The following is a 16,321-nucleotide window of genomic DNA, read 5'->3' as shown; positions in this document are numbered from 1 at the left end:
TGAAAGTTAAAAAGCTCTTAATATTTTTTTATGCCCTTGCCTCCTTTAATTCTATAGCTATGGAGTGGTTTAGTATATCCTTTTAAAAATAAAACTATTTTAAGCTAGTAGATATTTATTGTTGCCCCATAAGCTCCTCTTCTCATACTGAAACATCCTTGAGTTGTTTTTCATGGAATCCTGTTGTCATATTTTTAATAATTTGGGTTCTGGATTTTTAAGGACAGTTACAGGGAGAGAGTCTACTAAGACCTCGCTTCTCAAATGTGTCAAGTCATAAAGTCACCTGAGTTGAGTATGGAAATTTCAGGCTCCACCCCTGGCCTACCAACTCAGAATCTCCATGAGAGAAGCCTAGGAATCTCTGCTTTAAATAGGTAGCACCGGTGTTGCTTCTGATCTGGCCAGTCTGGGGCACACTCCTCTGGGAGCTAGGTTCTCTGTGGGTAGGAATATGATCCAGGCACCATGTTTGTGGTGCACATTACTTGGTTGAGTTTATCTCTGTATGTAAAGGGTGGGAACAAAGCAAAGATTCTTGGTAATATCTTCCTGCTTCTCTGGTCGAAGTAATAGACCATTTTAAACTCCGATTAAATACAGTCCTGGACAGAACAGTGGCGTTGTTCATTTTTACATGATCAGACTTCATTCCTATTTGCCTGGAAATCTGACTTTTTTTAATATGCCTTTTTAGCTTACAAATAGCAATACAGCACAGTATACCATAGTATGAATATATCATAATTTATCTAACCTCTGTCCTACGATAGCCAGTAAAATCTTGTGGCAGGCGCCCAGGCCGTACGCATGCTGCAGTGACTTTACTGGTTTCACCTCTTCCTCTTCCCTCCTCACGTTCACCTACTTATCCACATCATTTACTTTCTTACTTGTGCAGATATCCTAGAGTGTAATGGCCCAGCCTTCAACTGTAGCTCTTGAAAAGATTATAAACCAGTATTAGTATTTTTATACTTCTATTAACTTTTCTTCTCAGAGGAAAAAAGTTAAAAAGATTTTGAGTAGACATATATACAGAATGTAATCTGGTTAAGGGAAGATACCTTTTCTCCATTTCATCATGCAGAGGCCTGGGAATATGAGTAATTCAAGAAGGTGTATGATTCTACTTAAAAAATGGGGCGTGGAGGGCTTCCCTGGTGGTGCAGTGGTTGAGAGTCCGCCTGCCGATGCAGGGGACACGGGTTTGTGCCCCGGTCCGGGAAGATCCCACATGCCGCAGAGTGGCTGGGCCCGTGAGCCATGGCCGCTGAGCCTGTGCATCTGGAGCCTGTGCCCCGCAAAGGGAGAGGCCACAACAGTGAGAGGCCCGTGTACAGCAAAAAAAAAAAAAAAAAATGGGGCGTGGAGACGCCAACGCCTTTTATCCACACGTTAGTTATTCCATTAGGTTAAGCCTTATCTTTAAAGTACCCGTTAAAATACACATTGAAGGTCAATAATTATGCAAGTTTTAATGGTGACAGAGGAACTGCTAAAAGCTTCAAAATAGAGTACAACACAGAGGGTCCCTGAGTCACTGGCAAATCCTGAAAGACGTCAGAAATCTGAGTTTCTCCATTTACCACTCATCTGCTGCATCTGAGGGGTACCCCCTCACCTTCTGTTTGGGGTGGCCTTAATGCTTCATCCAAGGTAAGATGGCATAAGTGTGGTCAAGCGACCTCTGTGCGCCAAGTGTAGCTCTTCCCAATCCACTGCTATTAGTTTCCAGGGGTGATACCTCCGTCTCTACCTTAACTCCGCACAGATGTATGTGCGCACACCCAAACACACACACAAGCAGCTGAGAAGTGCACGTTATCACAATTCCTCCGAAAGATGCCCCACTCCCACCGGTAGGTCCAGAATAATCTTGAGTAGACTTAATACTCACAGGATACATGCTTGTTACAGGCAGAGTTAGGAAATCTGTCTTGTTTGAAGGGTGTACTTTCACGGCAGAGTCCATGTAAACTGCTTGCACTGTGTGGAGTCCTAAGTCTTTTCTAAAGGAGAACATAATCACAGGTTTGCAGCTGAAATTTAAAAAGTATCTACTCAGCGGATGGTGATGAGTTGCACAGCAATTTAAACAAATTATCAGAACTTTTTCAGTTGCAGCATGAGTTATGAACTCCGGAAATCCAGACTTTTTTTTTTTTTAATAAACTGATTTGACACTACATTTAAAATTTTATTTATTTATTTTTGGCTGTGTTGTTTTATTTGTTTATTTTTGGCTGTCTTCGTTCCTGAGCAAGGGCTTTCTCTAGTTGCGGCGAGCGGGGGCCACTCTTCATCGCGGTGCGCGGGCCTCTCACTGTCGCGGCCTCTCTTGTTGCGGAGCACAGGCTCCAGACACGCAGGCTCAGTAGTTGTGGTTCACGGGCCTAGTTGCTCCGCGGCATGTGGGATCTTCCCAGACCAGGGCTCGAACCCGTGTCCCCTGCACTGGCAGGCAGATTCTCAACCACTGCGCCACCAGGGAAGCCCTGGACTTTTTAAAATAAACCAAATCATGGGAAAGGAAATATACCTGCTCTGTATGGAAAACTTTTATTCTTTATCAATTTGTGAATAGGTGAAAACTTCCCCAGAATATTTTCCTGAGCAAACTTTGATTTCTTCCTGTTTTTCTATACTAGCTTTTTTGGTTTTTTTTAAATTCTTTACCTTTGTTTTCTTTTCCTTCACGAGAGACTCAGTATTTAGGTTTTGACAGAGCGGGGGGGGGGAAGGAGATGGTTAGAAAACAAAAAGGACCAAGATTCCAGTTCCATTTTTGATCTGGGATGAACCCTGTTTCTCTCCTAGTTGACAATTAATTTGGCGGTGGTTAATCTGTAAAATGAGATGTCTCTGATCCAATTAGCTAACCATCCATTTTACCATTCTGCACATTTCTGTGTGGAATATGCCGCTATCTCAGCCCTGTGTCTAACAGAGGCGGCAAATGTGTTCATAGTGGAGGGACGGTAGGCATGTGCTGTAGGTATCAGAGGAATGAAAAGAGGCTTCTGTGAGTAGCAAACAACAAAAGTAAAACCAACACCCCTCCTTGAAGTGTGGAAATCTCCCCTTTGTTTTGTAGCAACTAAAACCACCCCAGCTACGTAAACCCAAAGGTAATGCTATCTTATTTCCCACCCTATTCTCACCTCCAACTCCAGTTGCCAGTGTTAATAGCGTAGAAGGTTTCGTCTGCAAATTTCTCTTATAAAAACATACAACCAGGGACTTCCCTGGTGGTGCAGTGGTTAAGAATCTACCTGCCAATGCTGGGGACACGAGTTCGAGCCCTGGTCCTGGAAGATCCCACATGCCGCGGAGCAACTAAGCCCGTGTGCCACAACTACTGAGCCTGCACTCTAGAGCCTGCGTGCCACAACTACTGAGCCCGCGTGCCACAACTACTGAAGCCTGAGTGCCTAGAGCCCGTGCTCCACAACAAGAGAAGCCACCACAATGAGAAGCCCGCGCACCGCAACGAAGAGTAGCCCCCGCTTGCCGCAACTAGAGAAAGCCCGTGCGCAGCAACGAAGACCCAACACAGCCTAAAATAAATTAATTAATTAAAATATATATATATACAAACATACAGATTACACTTTTCCTCTAAAAAGGATGAGAAGCCCGCACACCACAATGAAGAGTAGCCCCCGCTCGCCGCAACTAGAGGAAGCCTGTGCACAGCAACGAAGACCCAACGCAGCCTAAATAAATAAATTAATTAAAAAAAATATATATATATACAAACATACAGATTACACTTTTCCTCTAAAAAGGATCATACTGTGCACGTTGCTCTGCCTGCTGCTTCCTTCCTGACTTTATACATATCAACCACTACCTGCCTGGCTCCCTCCCTCCCTCCGAGCTCACCTCTCCTGTCACCTCCTCAGAGAGGTGTTTCCTGACCCTCCCCACCCCCACCCCCCGTCACATTCTATTTCCACCCCTTGATTTTCTTTTTTCTTCCTATGTGCTCAGTGGTATGTGCCCTTCCCCCCTTCCCCCCATTAGAATGTAATCTCCCTGTGAGCGGTGACTTTAGTTTGCTCTCTGCTGTATCCCTGGTGACTAGACGAGTGCCTGCACATAGTGGGTCCTCAGTAAATATTTGGTAAATGGACGAACCTGAATCCTCCTCTTCACTCGTTGCAGGAGTGCCGCGAGTGTGGATGAACCGTGACCTATCTAACCAAGCCCTTACTGATGGGCACGCAGGCTCTTCCAAGCTTTAGTCATTACAAGCAATGCCGCTTTGCCTGTGCTTTTGTAAGAAAGACGTCAGAGAATGGGATTGCTGGGTCCAAGGGTAGATGCGTTTTCGTTTTGAATAGAAGATGCCCAGTTACACTGTCAAAAGATTATTGCCATTCACACCCACCAGCAATGACTAAAAGCATCTGTTTTCCCCCAGTTTTCTCTCGACAAGATATTGGTCTTTAATCTTACCAGGAGGTGGGTGTAGCAGGAGATTGTATCTTGTTGGAATTGGTATTTCCACGTAAATTACCGAGTTTGAATATTGTAACATAAAGTTTATTGGCCGTTTTCTGAATCGCCTGTTTATAACATTTTGCTAGTTTCCATTGGCTTCTCTGTCATCTTATCAACTTGTAGCTGCCATTGATATTGAGCATATCAGTTCTTCATTTGTCATGTGTGGCTATTACCTTTCCCAGTCTACCTTTTGTCATTCAAGTTTATTATTCTTGTCATAGAAAGCTTTACATTTTTATATAGTCAGAACTGACTTTTAGGCCTCTGGGTATCCCGTTTTGAGTAGGAAAGTTTCTCCTGTTGAAGGCTAAAAGGTATTCTCTTGATCTTTTTGATAATATTTTAATTTTTTAAGTAGTTAAGTCTCTTGTCCAGCTGGAATTTGTATTAATATATGATAAGATATATAGTGATTTAGCTTTGTTCTTCCACACAGATGTTCGATTATGTTAACACTGTCCTTTAAATAAACCATCTTTCCCCCACTGAACTGAAGTTTAAATATGACTTTGATTTAAATATACTAAATACATAATATATATATAAAAGTAGATATATATGACTTACACATATACTATATGTATGTATATGTGTTTATGTATACACATATATAAAGTTGAATCTCTTTTTAAAAATTTATTTATTTTGGGCACGTTGGGTCTTCGTGGGCGTCTCTGTAGTTGCGGTGAGCAGGGGCTACTCTTCATTGCAGTGCACTTGCTTCTCGTTGTGGAGCACGGGCTCTAGGCGCACGGGCTTCAGCAGTTGTGGCTCGCGGGCTCTAGAGCGCAGGCTCAGCAGTTGTGGCACACGGGCTTAGTTGCTCCACGGCCTGTGGGATCATCCCAGACCAGGGCTCGAACCCACGTCCCCTGCACTGGCAGGCGGATTCTTAACCACTGCGCCACCAGAGAAGTCCTGATAAAGTTGAATCTATTTCTTGATTCTCTGTTTCTGTCCCCCTGACCTATTTGTCTATTATTATCTATTTCTTATATTTCTCTCTATATCTGTTTTATTGTGATACTTCTAGGTTAAGTTTTCAAATCTTATAAATTCCCCCTCACAAATCTACTTTTCCAAAATACTCTTGGTTACTCTCAAATATTATTGCATACGATTTTTTTTAATGGTTTATTTCAATTAAACCTACCAGAATTCTGCATAAAGCTGGGCTTTTGAAAGAAACCCATCTGGCTGCACCACGGGAGGTAGACTGGAGCAAAGGGGAGGCGAGTGACAGGGAGACGGCTAAGCGGTGGTGCCGGTAATCTACGCAAGTCGAAACGGCACCTGAACAAGGGGTGGCAGGAGAGCAAGCCCTTTCCAAGACAGAATCAACGGGACTTTGACCTTTGGATGCGAAGTGTAAAGCCACTCAGTCAAAGCTATTGGACTGGAGGACTGGGCAAAGTGTAAAATAAATCGACCAGAGTTAGGACTACAAGGCAAAAAGTAGGTCTGCAGGTGGACAGAAGGGAAGAAGATGTGTCCACTTGTAAATAGGTTGAGCTTGATGTATGAGGGCCATTGATGAGCAGACAGAAATTGGCGATGATGATACAAATCATTTGGGTAATTTTAAAATATTTTAAAGAGGTTTTCAAATAAAGTTCTAGAGCCTTTCACACATACTGAAGTGCTTACTTTCTTCTTTTTTTTTTCCTTACTTTCTTATGAGGCCTTACTTTTTTCTGACTCATTCTTACTTTGGGCATCTTGAGGGCAGGTTATTGTAAAGAAGCACAGAATTAAGGTATCCCTTCTTGAAGAGTAGAAATTTGTCCATATGTGGTAAAATGCCAGTCTTTGAAAATGTTTATTCCTCTTCAGTAGAAATATTTTTCTACAAATACTGTGCATGAATAGCTTTATAATATTTTTGCAAAGCTTGGTATTATTTTAAGGTCACTATAGTTTTCTCTTTATCATAAAACTGTTTGTACTACTGAATCTAAATAATTTTAACTGTCAACATTATACATCAGTGTGTCTCAAGGTATTGGGTAGATAGGCTTATTCTCATGGCTTTTTCATTCATTTTTCTTTTCAGAACTTGACAGCCCAGAAGAGTTAGGGAAAAAGCGTATCTGCAGGATTATCACTAAGGATTTCCCCCAGTACTTCGCAGTGGTTTCACGGATTAAGCAGGAAAGCAATCAGATTGGTCCTGAAGGTGGCATTCTGAGCAGTACCACCGTGCCCCTCGTCCAAGCTTCTTTCCCAGAGGGTGCTTTAACCAAAAGAATTCGAGTGGGCCTCCAGGTAATGTTCACAAAAAGTTGTTCTCCTTGGTACATGGAGAGAGCATGTGAGCATGTTCTGCTCTGAAAACTGCTGTCATGACTCATCCTTATGATATATTGCTAATCGAAGCATTTGGGCCATTTGGGGAATCATTAACCTGTTTTAAATTAAAAGTATTACATATAAAGTTAGCCTACTGGCTTATAAAAAAAGGTACATATTTTAGGGTTTTTCTGTTTAGATGTATCACTTGGTTTCTGATGAAAAATCATTTTTTAACCATAGGTTATTGGTCTCAGTATGTGGAGCAACAAAGCACCAAACAGCACATATACCATTAAAGAAACAAAGTATATTTGATTTGGTTTATAATATGCCACATCATAAAAATCTATAATAGTGAAACTTGCAAGCTTTTAGATTTTAGTTCAAGTAAATCATAAATGCTGGGTTTTAACCAAACCAGTTGGAACTTGTTTTGGTTTGGAAAGCTGGCTGAAAATCTTGGCAAGAATGGTCTTTCTTCCATTTATTCATTTCTGTTAGAACTTAACCAGTACTTTTTTTTCTTATTGAATAAAGAAAATAACCTGAAATAACTTAATTTGTGTTGTTAACTTAATATAGTAATTAATAGTTTAACTGAAAGTTCAGTAAACATTTGGAGCTAAAGATACCACCTTACATTTCAGTAGTATGAAGTTCCCTGCAACTGTCTCCCACATTGAATATTCTACCAAATTGCAAAGAAATGAAAAGAATTGTTAGACTAGAACTGATATCCTTTGAAATCTTGTACGCCTTTTTGTTACTTAACTCTAGAAACCTCAATAAAAATTGAGGGTACAAGTTGCCTTTGTAATGTTTTACTGAACGCCCTGCATAGATTTGAAAACTACTGGACTCAATATTTGTTGTCCGTTGGATTAGACTGAGAGGTTTCTCTGCCGTGAGATCTGACATCCTGTCTCTTTCATGCAAGCCCATGCCGTCTGTGTTCTACTGGGGACATACTCTAGCTGTAGGCCCTGCTACAGTGTTAGGTTGTTTTTGTTTTTGCTTTATGCCTTTCTGAAATAGTGAGAAAGGATGAAAAAGAACGACTATTTTTTGCCCCATAAAATTTTTTAAAAGATTTCTTTAAAATAACAAAATTTCTGGAAAGTTATATTCTCTTCCATTTCCAAATACCGATAAACATATTAAAATGTTAAACTTGACTCAATAAAATATCTAACATAAAAAAAGACTGAAACTACCAAGTGTTGGCAAATACGTAGAACAACTAGGACACTCACATCTGCTGATGAGAATAAAAACTGGTACCGCAACGAGCATTTTGGAAAACATTTTGGCAATTACGTCGTAATGGTGGTCGTATGTGTACCAGATAGCAATTTGGCTCTTAGATATATAACTACCAGAAACCCATACATGTGGCCATCAGAAGGCATACACAAGAATGTTAATAGCAAAAGAAAGACATTTTTTGGGTGGTTGTTTTTGGTTTTTTTCTCCTCAGTTAAAAAGTCCACTTTCTGATAAGAGCAAAATGTCCACTTTCACGTAAGGTCCTTTCTCTCGTCTCTAGGCCCAGCCTGTTCCAGATGAAACTGTGAAAAAGATCCTTGGAAACAAAGCAACGTTTAGCCCAATTGTCACTGTGGAACCCAGAAGAAGGAAATTCCATAAGCCTATCACAATGACCATTCCAGTGCCCCCGGCCTCCGGAGAAGGTGTCTCCAATGGGTACAAGGGAGACACCACACCCAATCTGCGCCTTCTCTGTAGCATTACAGGTTTGGTTAAGTTGTTGCTGTTTTTGCTATTAATGCTATGGCATTCGCAATGATTCTGTACAAAGATGGAAAACCTCTGAACATCCCTGCCAACATTGTAAGCGTAGAAAAAGAAAAGAATAAAGCATTTTACTTGTCCATCACCTCATCTCTATTATCCCTGTAATTATTTCTTTAAGATGCTGATAGCATGACATTTTTCAGTGGTATCATTTTTCCTATTAAGTTTAGTGTTAATAGTAGTGCTTTTTTAAGGTATTGAGGTATTATTGAATCTACTGGAGCATCTAGGTAATCTCTCGGTGACTGAGGTAACAGACCTAGCACCACCCTTTAGGCTATGGGAAATTGGATGGACTTTGGGGGAAACAGAGGCTCCCACAGAGTGCCAGGAGTAGGGAAGAGCCAAGTGAGTATATGATTCTTCTCACCTACTCTATTCACAAATGTAATCCAATAGACTAAATATGCAGGACTTAGGTGAACACATTTTGTGATAAGCACCCAGAGTCCAGAGCTAATTCATCATTTGATTAACCTGAGATGAGTTTATAACTTAAAGATAGGTTTTCCTGTTTGTGTGTTTTTTCTAAAGAGTAATTTTAATGGCTGGTTTCCCTTTTAGCCTGGAAAGTTAAATGATTCAGGAAGTATAAAATGACTTTCATTTTAACGTTCCTGATAGTTCTTGACTTTTTAAAAAAATAAAAGAATGGGCTTCCCTGGTGGCGCAGTGGTTGAGAGTCCGCCTGCCGATGCAGGGGACACGGGTTCGTGCCCTGGTCCGGGAGGATCCCACATGCCGCGGAGCGGCTGGGCCCGTGAGCCATGGCCGCTGAGCCTGCGCATCCAGAGCCTGTGCTCTGCAACGGGAGAGGCCACAGCAGTGGGAGGCCCGCGTACCGCCAAAATAAAAAATAATATTATAATAAATAAAAAATAAAAGAATTATACTATCTGCAACAACAGATCTTTGCACATGTAAATTGTGGCTTAAAATGAATGGCTTAAACTTGTGTGCCCCAAGTTTAAGCCATTCATTAGTATGCAGGCAAACAGAAAGGTGATTTTTTTCCTAACCTAATATTACCATAGGCTGGTAAAAGTATGAAAGAGAGGAGAGAGGAGAACTATCTTTCGTACGTGTCATTAATGAAAGTGCTGAAGTTTTGCGAGTTACTGGCTATACAGAAAGAACAGGATGACGTTAAAAATTTTACAAGGATCATCTCCCATAATAAAGTCACATATCTGGTGTTGTTCTCTCAGGGGGCACATCGCCTGCTCAGTGGGAAGACATCACAGGAACTACTCCTTTGACGTTTATAAAGGATTGTGTCTCTTTTACAACCAATGTTTCTGCCAGGTATGGAAATAAAAGGATTCCAAAAAGTACTAGGAATTATTTTTATTACCTTTTGGAAAGTAAAAATTGTTGTGCTTAATACCAGTGTGATTGTTCTGTAAAATGCTGATGGTGAAGTTGGGCCTAACTCAGAAATTTTAAATTCACTTGGATGTCATTTTATCCGGTTCTCACAGGGAGCCCATAAGGTAGTGAACTTGCTTCTTAGCAATTCGTAAAAACGGATAGGATCTTCCTTTCTCTCCCATTTTCCCCCATAAAATTCTTGTTCCTTCCAAAGGTGAAGTAATAAACTCTGAAGCAGGAGTAGAAAGGAAGGCTTGCCGTGGGTATGTGTAAGAGGGGAAAAAGAATTTTATGGAAAAGAAAATAGAGGAGAAAAATCCTTAGCATTTTCTTAGCAAAAGCATAACAAATAATAAATGTAGGGTTTCTGTATTTGAGAAACAGAGTAAATATCTTTGCTGTTTGTTCAAATGAACAAGTTAATGTTTTGGTTTAGTTCCTTTATATACTCTCTGTTTTAATGGTGATTTGGCTTTGAAATCTCCTTATTTTTATACTTTTGATATTTTGTTTTTGTCTCCCTCAGATTTTGGCTTGCAGACTGCCATCAAGTTTTAGAAACTGTGGGGTTAGCCACACAACTGTACAGAGAATTAATATGTGTTCCGTATATGGCCAAGTTTGTTGTTTTTGCCAAAATGAATGATCCTGTAGAATCGTCTCTGCGATGTTTCTGCATGACAGATGATAAAGTGGACAAAACTTTAGAGCAGCAAGAGAATTTTGAGGAAGTTGCAAGAAGCAAAGATATTGAGGTACCTTGTTTACAGCAAGTGCTGTAAACAGTTACATTCTCCAGACATTGAGTTTTCTTTTGAGGTCCTAATACAGCATGTACTATAAATATCAAATACATTATTGATTTTAGTTTTTGTTTTAAAATGTGATGCAGATTCACTCTCAAATGATTTTAAATGTCTTCGAGGTTATCTTAGTTGGTTAAAATGTAGTACCAACGAATCTAGGTCATGGTTGCGATTTTCCTGTGGCCACTTGAGTTATTTTCACGTTCACTGTCTAGACACATCACCATGATTTTCCTTTTTCAATCACTGGATAAGTATCTAAGAGTCCAAAAAAACTTTCAAACTCTATGGGTAAGTAAGTGGTTGATATCAGGCACTTTCTCAAATATGTTTAAAGTTGGTAGAATAGAAATAAATCTATATTTATATTTGGTAGAAGAGAAATAAAGCTATAATTCTGTCTTGTACATGTCCATGTTGCAGTTTCCAATCGCAGTTACTAATTGTGAACCGACAGAGTTATTTTTGTGGCAAATAGCACCACCAGAAGTAATTTCCCAATTACAAGGCAAATGTGACATAGAAACATGTCGGTCTTTTAAGGTTATATGACTTAAAATCTCAGAATTCTTTCCATTTACCATCAAATTATGTATTTCTTTTACTCCAAAAGGTTCTGGAAGGAAAGCCTATTTATGTTGATTGTTATGGAAACCTGGCCGCACTTACCAAAGGAGGACAGCAACTTGTTTTTAACTTTTATGCTTTCAAAGAAAATAGACTGCCATTTTCCATCAAGGTAAATCACCTTCAAGAGAGACTCTGTGGATTTTTTTTTAAATGCTCTTAAAGAATAAAAAAGATTCTAATGATTTATTCAGTTGGAAATATCCCACCAAACTTAAATTCATAGGAACAAAGTCAGATTTTTGTCCTAGTTCTACCTGAGTGTACTTTAGAGCCAGGAAGGCTTTATAATTAGTAAAAAGAGTCTCTACCTTTTAAACAGCTAAATGATCATTTATATGTAGGCAAATGTTTGTGAGACCAAGCAATCTAGAATAACAAAATGCATCATATCTGGACTGCTCCGTAATCAAATAATGGATGAAATCCAAATTGATTGTTCAAGTTTCATCTTTATTTCTGGTGGAACCCGGGGACATTCTGGAGAGACCATCTTCCTCCTCAGAGAACCAGAGGACAAAGGAGAATTGTTTTATTGTTATTACTATTTGCTGCTGTTATGGTTGCTAACACTGAGGCTTTGAAAAAAAAGCAATTATTAGACAGGAAGAAAATACATATAACTCAGACTATACACTGGATTGTCAGGATGAGACCAGCAGACATAACATTCCTGTGTTTAGACTAGGAATTGGGCATTCTAAATCTTGCCAAGTTTAAATGTGACCATGTCGGCTGACGTGTAATCGTTATCACCTTTTCCCTTTACTATTCCTGGTTCTTGAAGGGCTCCATAAAACAAACACGCTTAACTCTTGTGCAGATGGGCCATCCTCAGAAAAGGGTCTCTTTCTATAACTGTCAACTACCTAAATTCTTCTAGATTAGAGACACCAGCCAAGAGCCCTGTGGTCGTCTGTCTTTTCTGAAAGAACCAAAGACAACAAAAGGACTGCCTCAAACAGCTGTTTGCAACTTAAACATCACTCTGCCCGCACATAAAAAGGTATCTTTTAATACTGGTTTATTTTAACTTTCTTTCCCTGGCCTTGAAGAAGTGGGCCCTTGGTATGCAATTAAGGAATGCTTTGTAACATGATTAAAGCTCTTGAAACTCAAGTTTTATTAGTCTCTTTGTGTAGACTGACTAAGTCTTGTGACTGTGGTGTCAGATTCTTATGGTTTGTACGATGGAGTCCTCTGTTTATTGCTTCTGCTTCTGCTGGTAGTTCATAGATTTTGTTTGTTTTCAAATAATGTCACACATTAATTTGCCATGGATGTATAGCTTTGATATTTTTTGTTGGCTTCTTTTGGTTTGCTTTGCTTTCTAAAGCAGCTTGCATTTTGTGCTCCCTACTCAGTCCTTTTCATATCCTGATATTCTTTTCCCTGCTGTCCATTATAATATTCCTTGTCTCTGCAATGCATCTTGGAACCAAAAGGAGACAGAGTCAGATCAAGAGGATGAGGTAATATGAACACTTCTGCTTTTACTCTATCAGAGATAGAATAGAAATGGAATCTGTATAAACGAAGTTGCAGAGGGCTGAAGTGTGGGAAATGTATTATATTTTTGCAGATCTTAGCTTAAATGAGGTAAAGCGTACTTTTCCTTAAAGAATAATTTACTCTTCCACATGTACAGAAGAGTACTTTAGTACAATCAATAGAATCAAAATCCAGCTAATGACTTAAAAAGAGGAGCTAAAGTTCTTTAAGCATTTCTTAAATGTGATAGATTGGCATGGATAAATATACATTTGTGCATATTTTCACCTAGTATCCACTGTTATAACTTTTAAATCTAAGATGATGATAATATATGACATTTTACATGTTTTATGTACTATAAAATATGCGCTCAGTGGCTATTGACAAATATTTGATATTCTATTTAAAGAAATTTATCTTGGCCATTTTTTAAGAGTATAATTGTTCAATTAAGTTTTAAATAAATTTTTTCTTATAAGTTATCTCCTAGTATTTCTCCAAGTTATCAGATCACTGGATTTTTAAAACTCACACCTCAGTAATAATAAATAGAATCAGTAGCCTTAAGACTCAGTAACATTACTTCAGTAAAACCATTAACCTCTTCTTAATCTCCTCGTCTACGTTTTACACCTATTAACATATAGAAACAACAGCAGTAATCATAATAATAAACTTTGTGTGCCTTTTTTTCCTTGAATGTACTCACAACGAGTGAGTGTACATCATGATGTATGTGCTTTCAATACGAACAAATTTGGGAAAATTTACTGCTCAGCATCAGAAGTCTCTGTAATGCTTGTCTTTTATTTGTAGTTCCCTGTAGTCTGCTGTGTTGGTGCTCTTATATTTTGCTAAATGATGGTTATTTGGCTAAGAATTGGGGTGGGGTTGTAGAACCACAGTAGGAAATTAGCATTTCCCTGAGGAAAATCCGTAAGAAGAAAAATAAGGATAAACAAGATATCAACATGCCATTCTACAGAATGTTTCAAAATGATGAAAGTGTCACAAGGAAGTGGAACATAATCTTCCTCTTTTTTTTCTTTTCCAGAACGAGAAAACGGATAGACGACAGAGCTTTGCATCGTTGGCTTTACGTAAGCGCTACAGCTACTTGACTGAGCCTGGAATGAGTGAGTTTCCTAACACATTTACTAATCTATGTGGATTTTTATAAGAAGAGACATTTTTTCTATACTAACTGAACTTTGGGGTCATGTGAAAACCCAATGGCAGAAGAAAATTGCCTGTGGGAAAACTTTATCATGAGATATAAGTAATATATTGTATATAGTTGGAGATGTGAGGTACAAACACCCCCAGATCGTAGCTTTAAAAGTGTTTTTAAGCCAGTAGTTTTTTTTTTTTTTTTTAATTAGAAACATCTATCACTTGAATACGAAAACCTTGATTTCACCTTGGTAGTTAACTGTGTTAGGAGATAATGTTGTACCAAGGTTGCTTTAAATCCGTGCTCAAAAGAGAGAATATTTACTTTCATCCATGTGGGACGGTATAAAGGATGATAAAGTAACTCTGGTCATCTCATTTTTCTTAATATAGGTAGGTCATTATATCTTAGTCCTGATTCCTTTTTGTCCCAGTTGGCAAGAATTATATTTTCCTACCTTCTTGAGGTAGCACTTGTTTGCTGATTGCTGTTTCCTCCCTCCCTCTCTCTCTCCCTTTCCCTCTGCTCTTTATTAAATATCAGCTCTAAGGCTGGCCTTCACGAGACGGGTTAAACCCTTTTCTTCTCTCAGTGATTGTTTTGGTCCATCGTTAACTGGCTTGCAAGTATCGAGGCATAGGTTCATTCAGTCATATTCGTTCGTTCTCTCTGTCTCCCTCCCCCCGTCCCTGTGTTTCCCTCATCCTTATGTTTATCACCTCTGGTGATCACTGCCTTCAAGAGAACCCTCTCCACCAACAGGAACTAAGAGTGCTGAGAGCAGCAGTGTGTTTGACCGATGTAGCATGGTGCCACTTGAACCATCAGAGGAGGATTTATACAAAAATTATTTTTAAATTAGTGAATCATTTCTAGCTGCTTTCCATTACTCACAGTTACTTGAATTCAGGGAGGATTGGAAATTTACCAGTAAGAACCACAACTCTGGTTTTTCCCATCTTTCCTGAATTCTTGTTTCTGTGGGCCAACATAGCATATTAAATGTGCAGCAGGAAACTACTCTACTGCTTTGCTCGGGTGGTCTTAGCATAATCTTTTGCAGTCTAGCTCCCGGAGTGTACATACTAGGGAAGCTTTTATATTCAGACACAAAATGGGGAGCATAAGAGAAAGGAAACCCAAGCACTCTCATGAATGTTCTTCCAGATCTCTTTTTTTTCCTCTAGCATAAATGTCTAAATCTTTCCAAAACCATAAGAGCTGAAATTAACTCCCATTATGCTACAAAGCAGGGAACGTATGTGTGTATGTAACTAGATGGTTTTTCAATACAACTGAGTCTCCTGGGTGGAAGTTTTCCTTGGGATGCTCTTTTGCTCCAAAGCTAAGGTTCTCATGGTGTAGATGCTTGGCACTCCCAGGCAGTAGCCTTGAGCTTTGGACAGTCTCCATGGACCAGCTACTTCAGGTTGGGGTACCTCTGGGCAGGCAAGCTCCTATCCGATTTTGGTCCCTAAGGTATTTGTTTGGGGAATATATGATTTGTAAGGTCAGGTGTGTGTGCTGAGACAACTGAATTTTTCCCACCTCTGAAAGGGTTGCTACTTCTTGGTTAGCTTCAGTTAAGGTAAATGTAGTTTGTCTTCCTTGACTTTTGATAGAAGGAAGAGGGTACTTTTCTCTCTGTTTTACGAGAGGGAGCAGAATGGTGGACAGAAGAATGGGAAGAACTAAGAAAGGACTAAAAGAAAACCTAAGGAAATGTTATGGCCCCTGAATTGGTGTTAGAACTCCAAGTGAAAGCAGCTTTTCCCGTACTACCCTGTCCTTTCCAACGCCCCCCTCCAGAAGAAAGATTCTGCTGTAATTCAGTGCCTGACACCCAGAATTCCCTTTGTTATAAAGGGTATCACAAAATATGTATCATTAAAGCATAAAATATGTAACTAATCAGTAAATTGGTTGCTTCGTGCAAAGTATAAAACCCTAGATGTGGCTCAGAAGACTGCTCTGCTTGGTGAAGCCAGACATCAGTGGTAAAGGAGAGATGCTTTGCCAGTTTCTGGTAGTTATAAAAATAAGTTCTCTTGAGCCATTAAACGGAGCCCAAATCACTGAATTGAAGGAATCCCCAAACCTTCCTTTTGCAGTGTGGTGTTTCCAAAATTAAGCCAATATGGAGAATTGTGACTAGGAGGGGTAATGAATGGGTGAGTTTTTTTCCTTAGTTCTTCCACTTTTCTTTAGAATAATATGTAAGCCTAGAAAA

At 39.4% G+C, this 16,321-nt stretch overlaps 1 protein-coding gene across 2 annotated transcripts in view; it reads left to right on the top strand.

Moving 5' to 3' along the window:
• Positions 1–16,321, top strand: part of ANK3 (ankyrin 3) — a 330,729-nt gene that overhangs the window by 265,538 nt on the left and 48,870 nt on the right. The window contains exons 29-36 of one of the 2 annotated variants that reach the window (XM_032607988.1): positions 6,566–6,777; positions 8,351–8,558; positions 9,828–9,924; positions 10,517–10,745; positions 11,410–11,535; positions 12,307–12,429; positions 12,869–12,895; positions 13,972–14,053. In XM_032607988.1, coding sequence (XP_032463879.1) covers positions 6,566–6,777; positions 8,351–8,558; positions 9,828–9,924; positions 10,517–10,745; positions 11,410–11,535; positions 12,307–12,429; positions 12,869–12,895; positions 13,972–14,053 — 1,104 coding nt within the window. The remainder of the gene's footprint in view (positions 1–6,565; positions 6,778–8,350; positions 8,559–9,827; positions 9,925–10,516; positions 10,746–11,409; positions 11,536–12,306; positions 12,430–12,868; positions 12,896–13,971; positions 14,054–16,321) is intronic. The other variant, XM_032607989.1, reaches the window with a different exon arrangement.

The sequence above is a fragment of the Phocoena sinus genome, chromosome 16, assembly GCF_008692025.1.
Source record: "Phocoena sinus isolate mPhoSin1 chromosome 16, mPhoSin1.pri, whole genome shotgun sequence".
In the NCBI taxonomy this organism is placed as follows: Eukaryota; Metazoa; Chordata; class Mammalia; order Artiodactyla; family Phocoenidae; genus Phocoena; species Phocoena sinus.
This window is presented reverse-complemented; position numbering and strand designations above follow the sequence as displayed.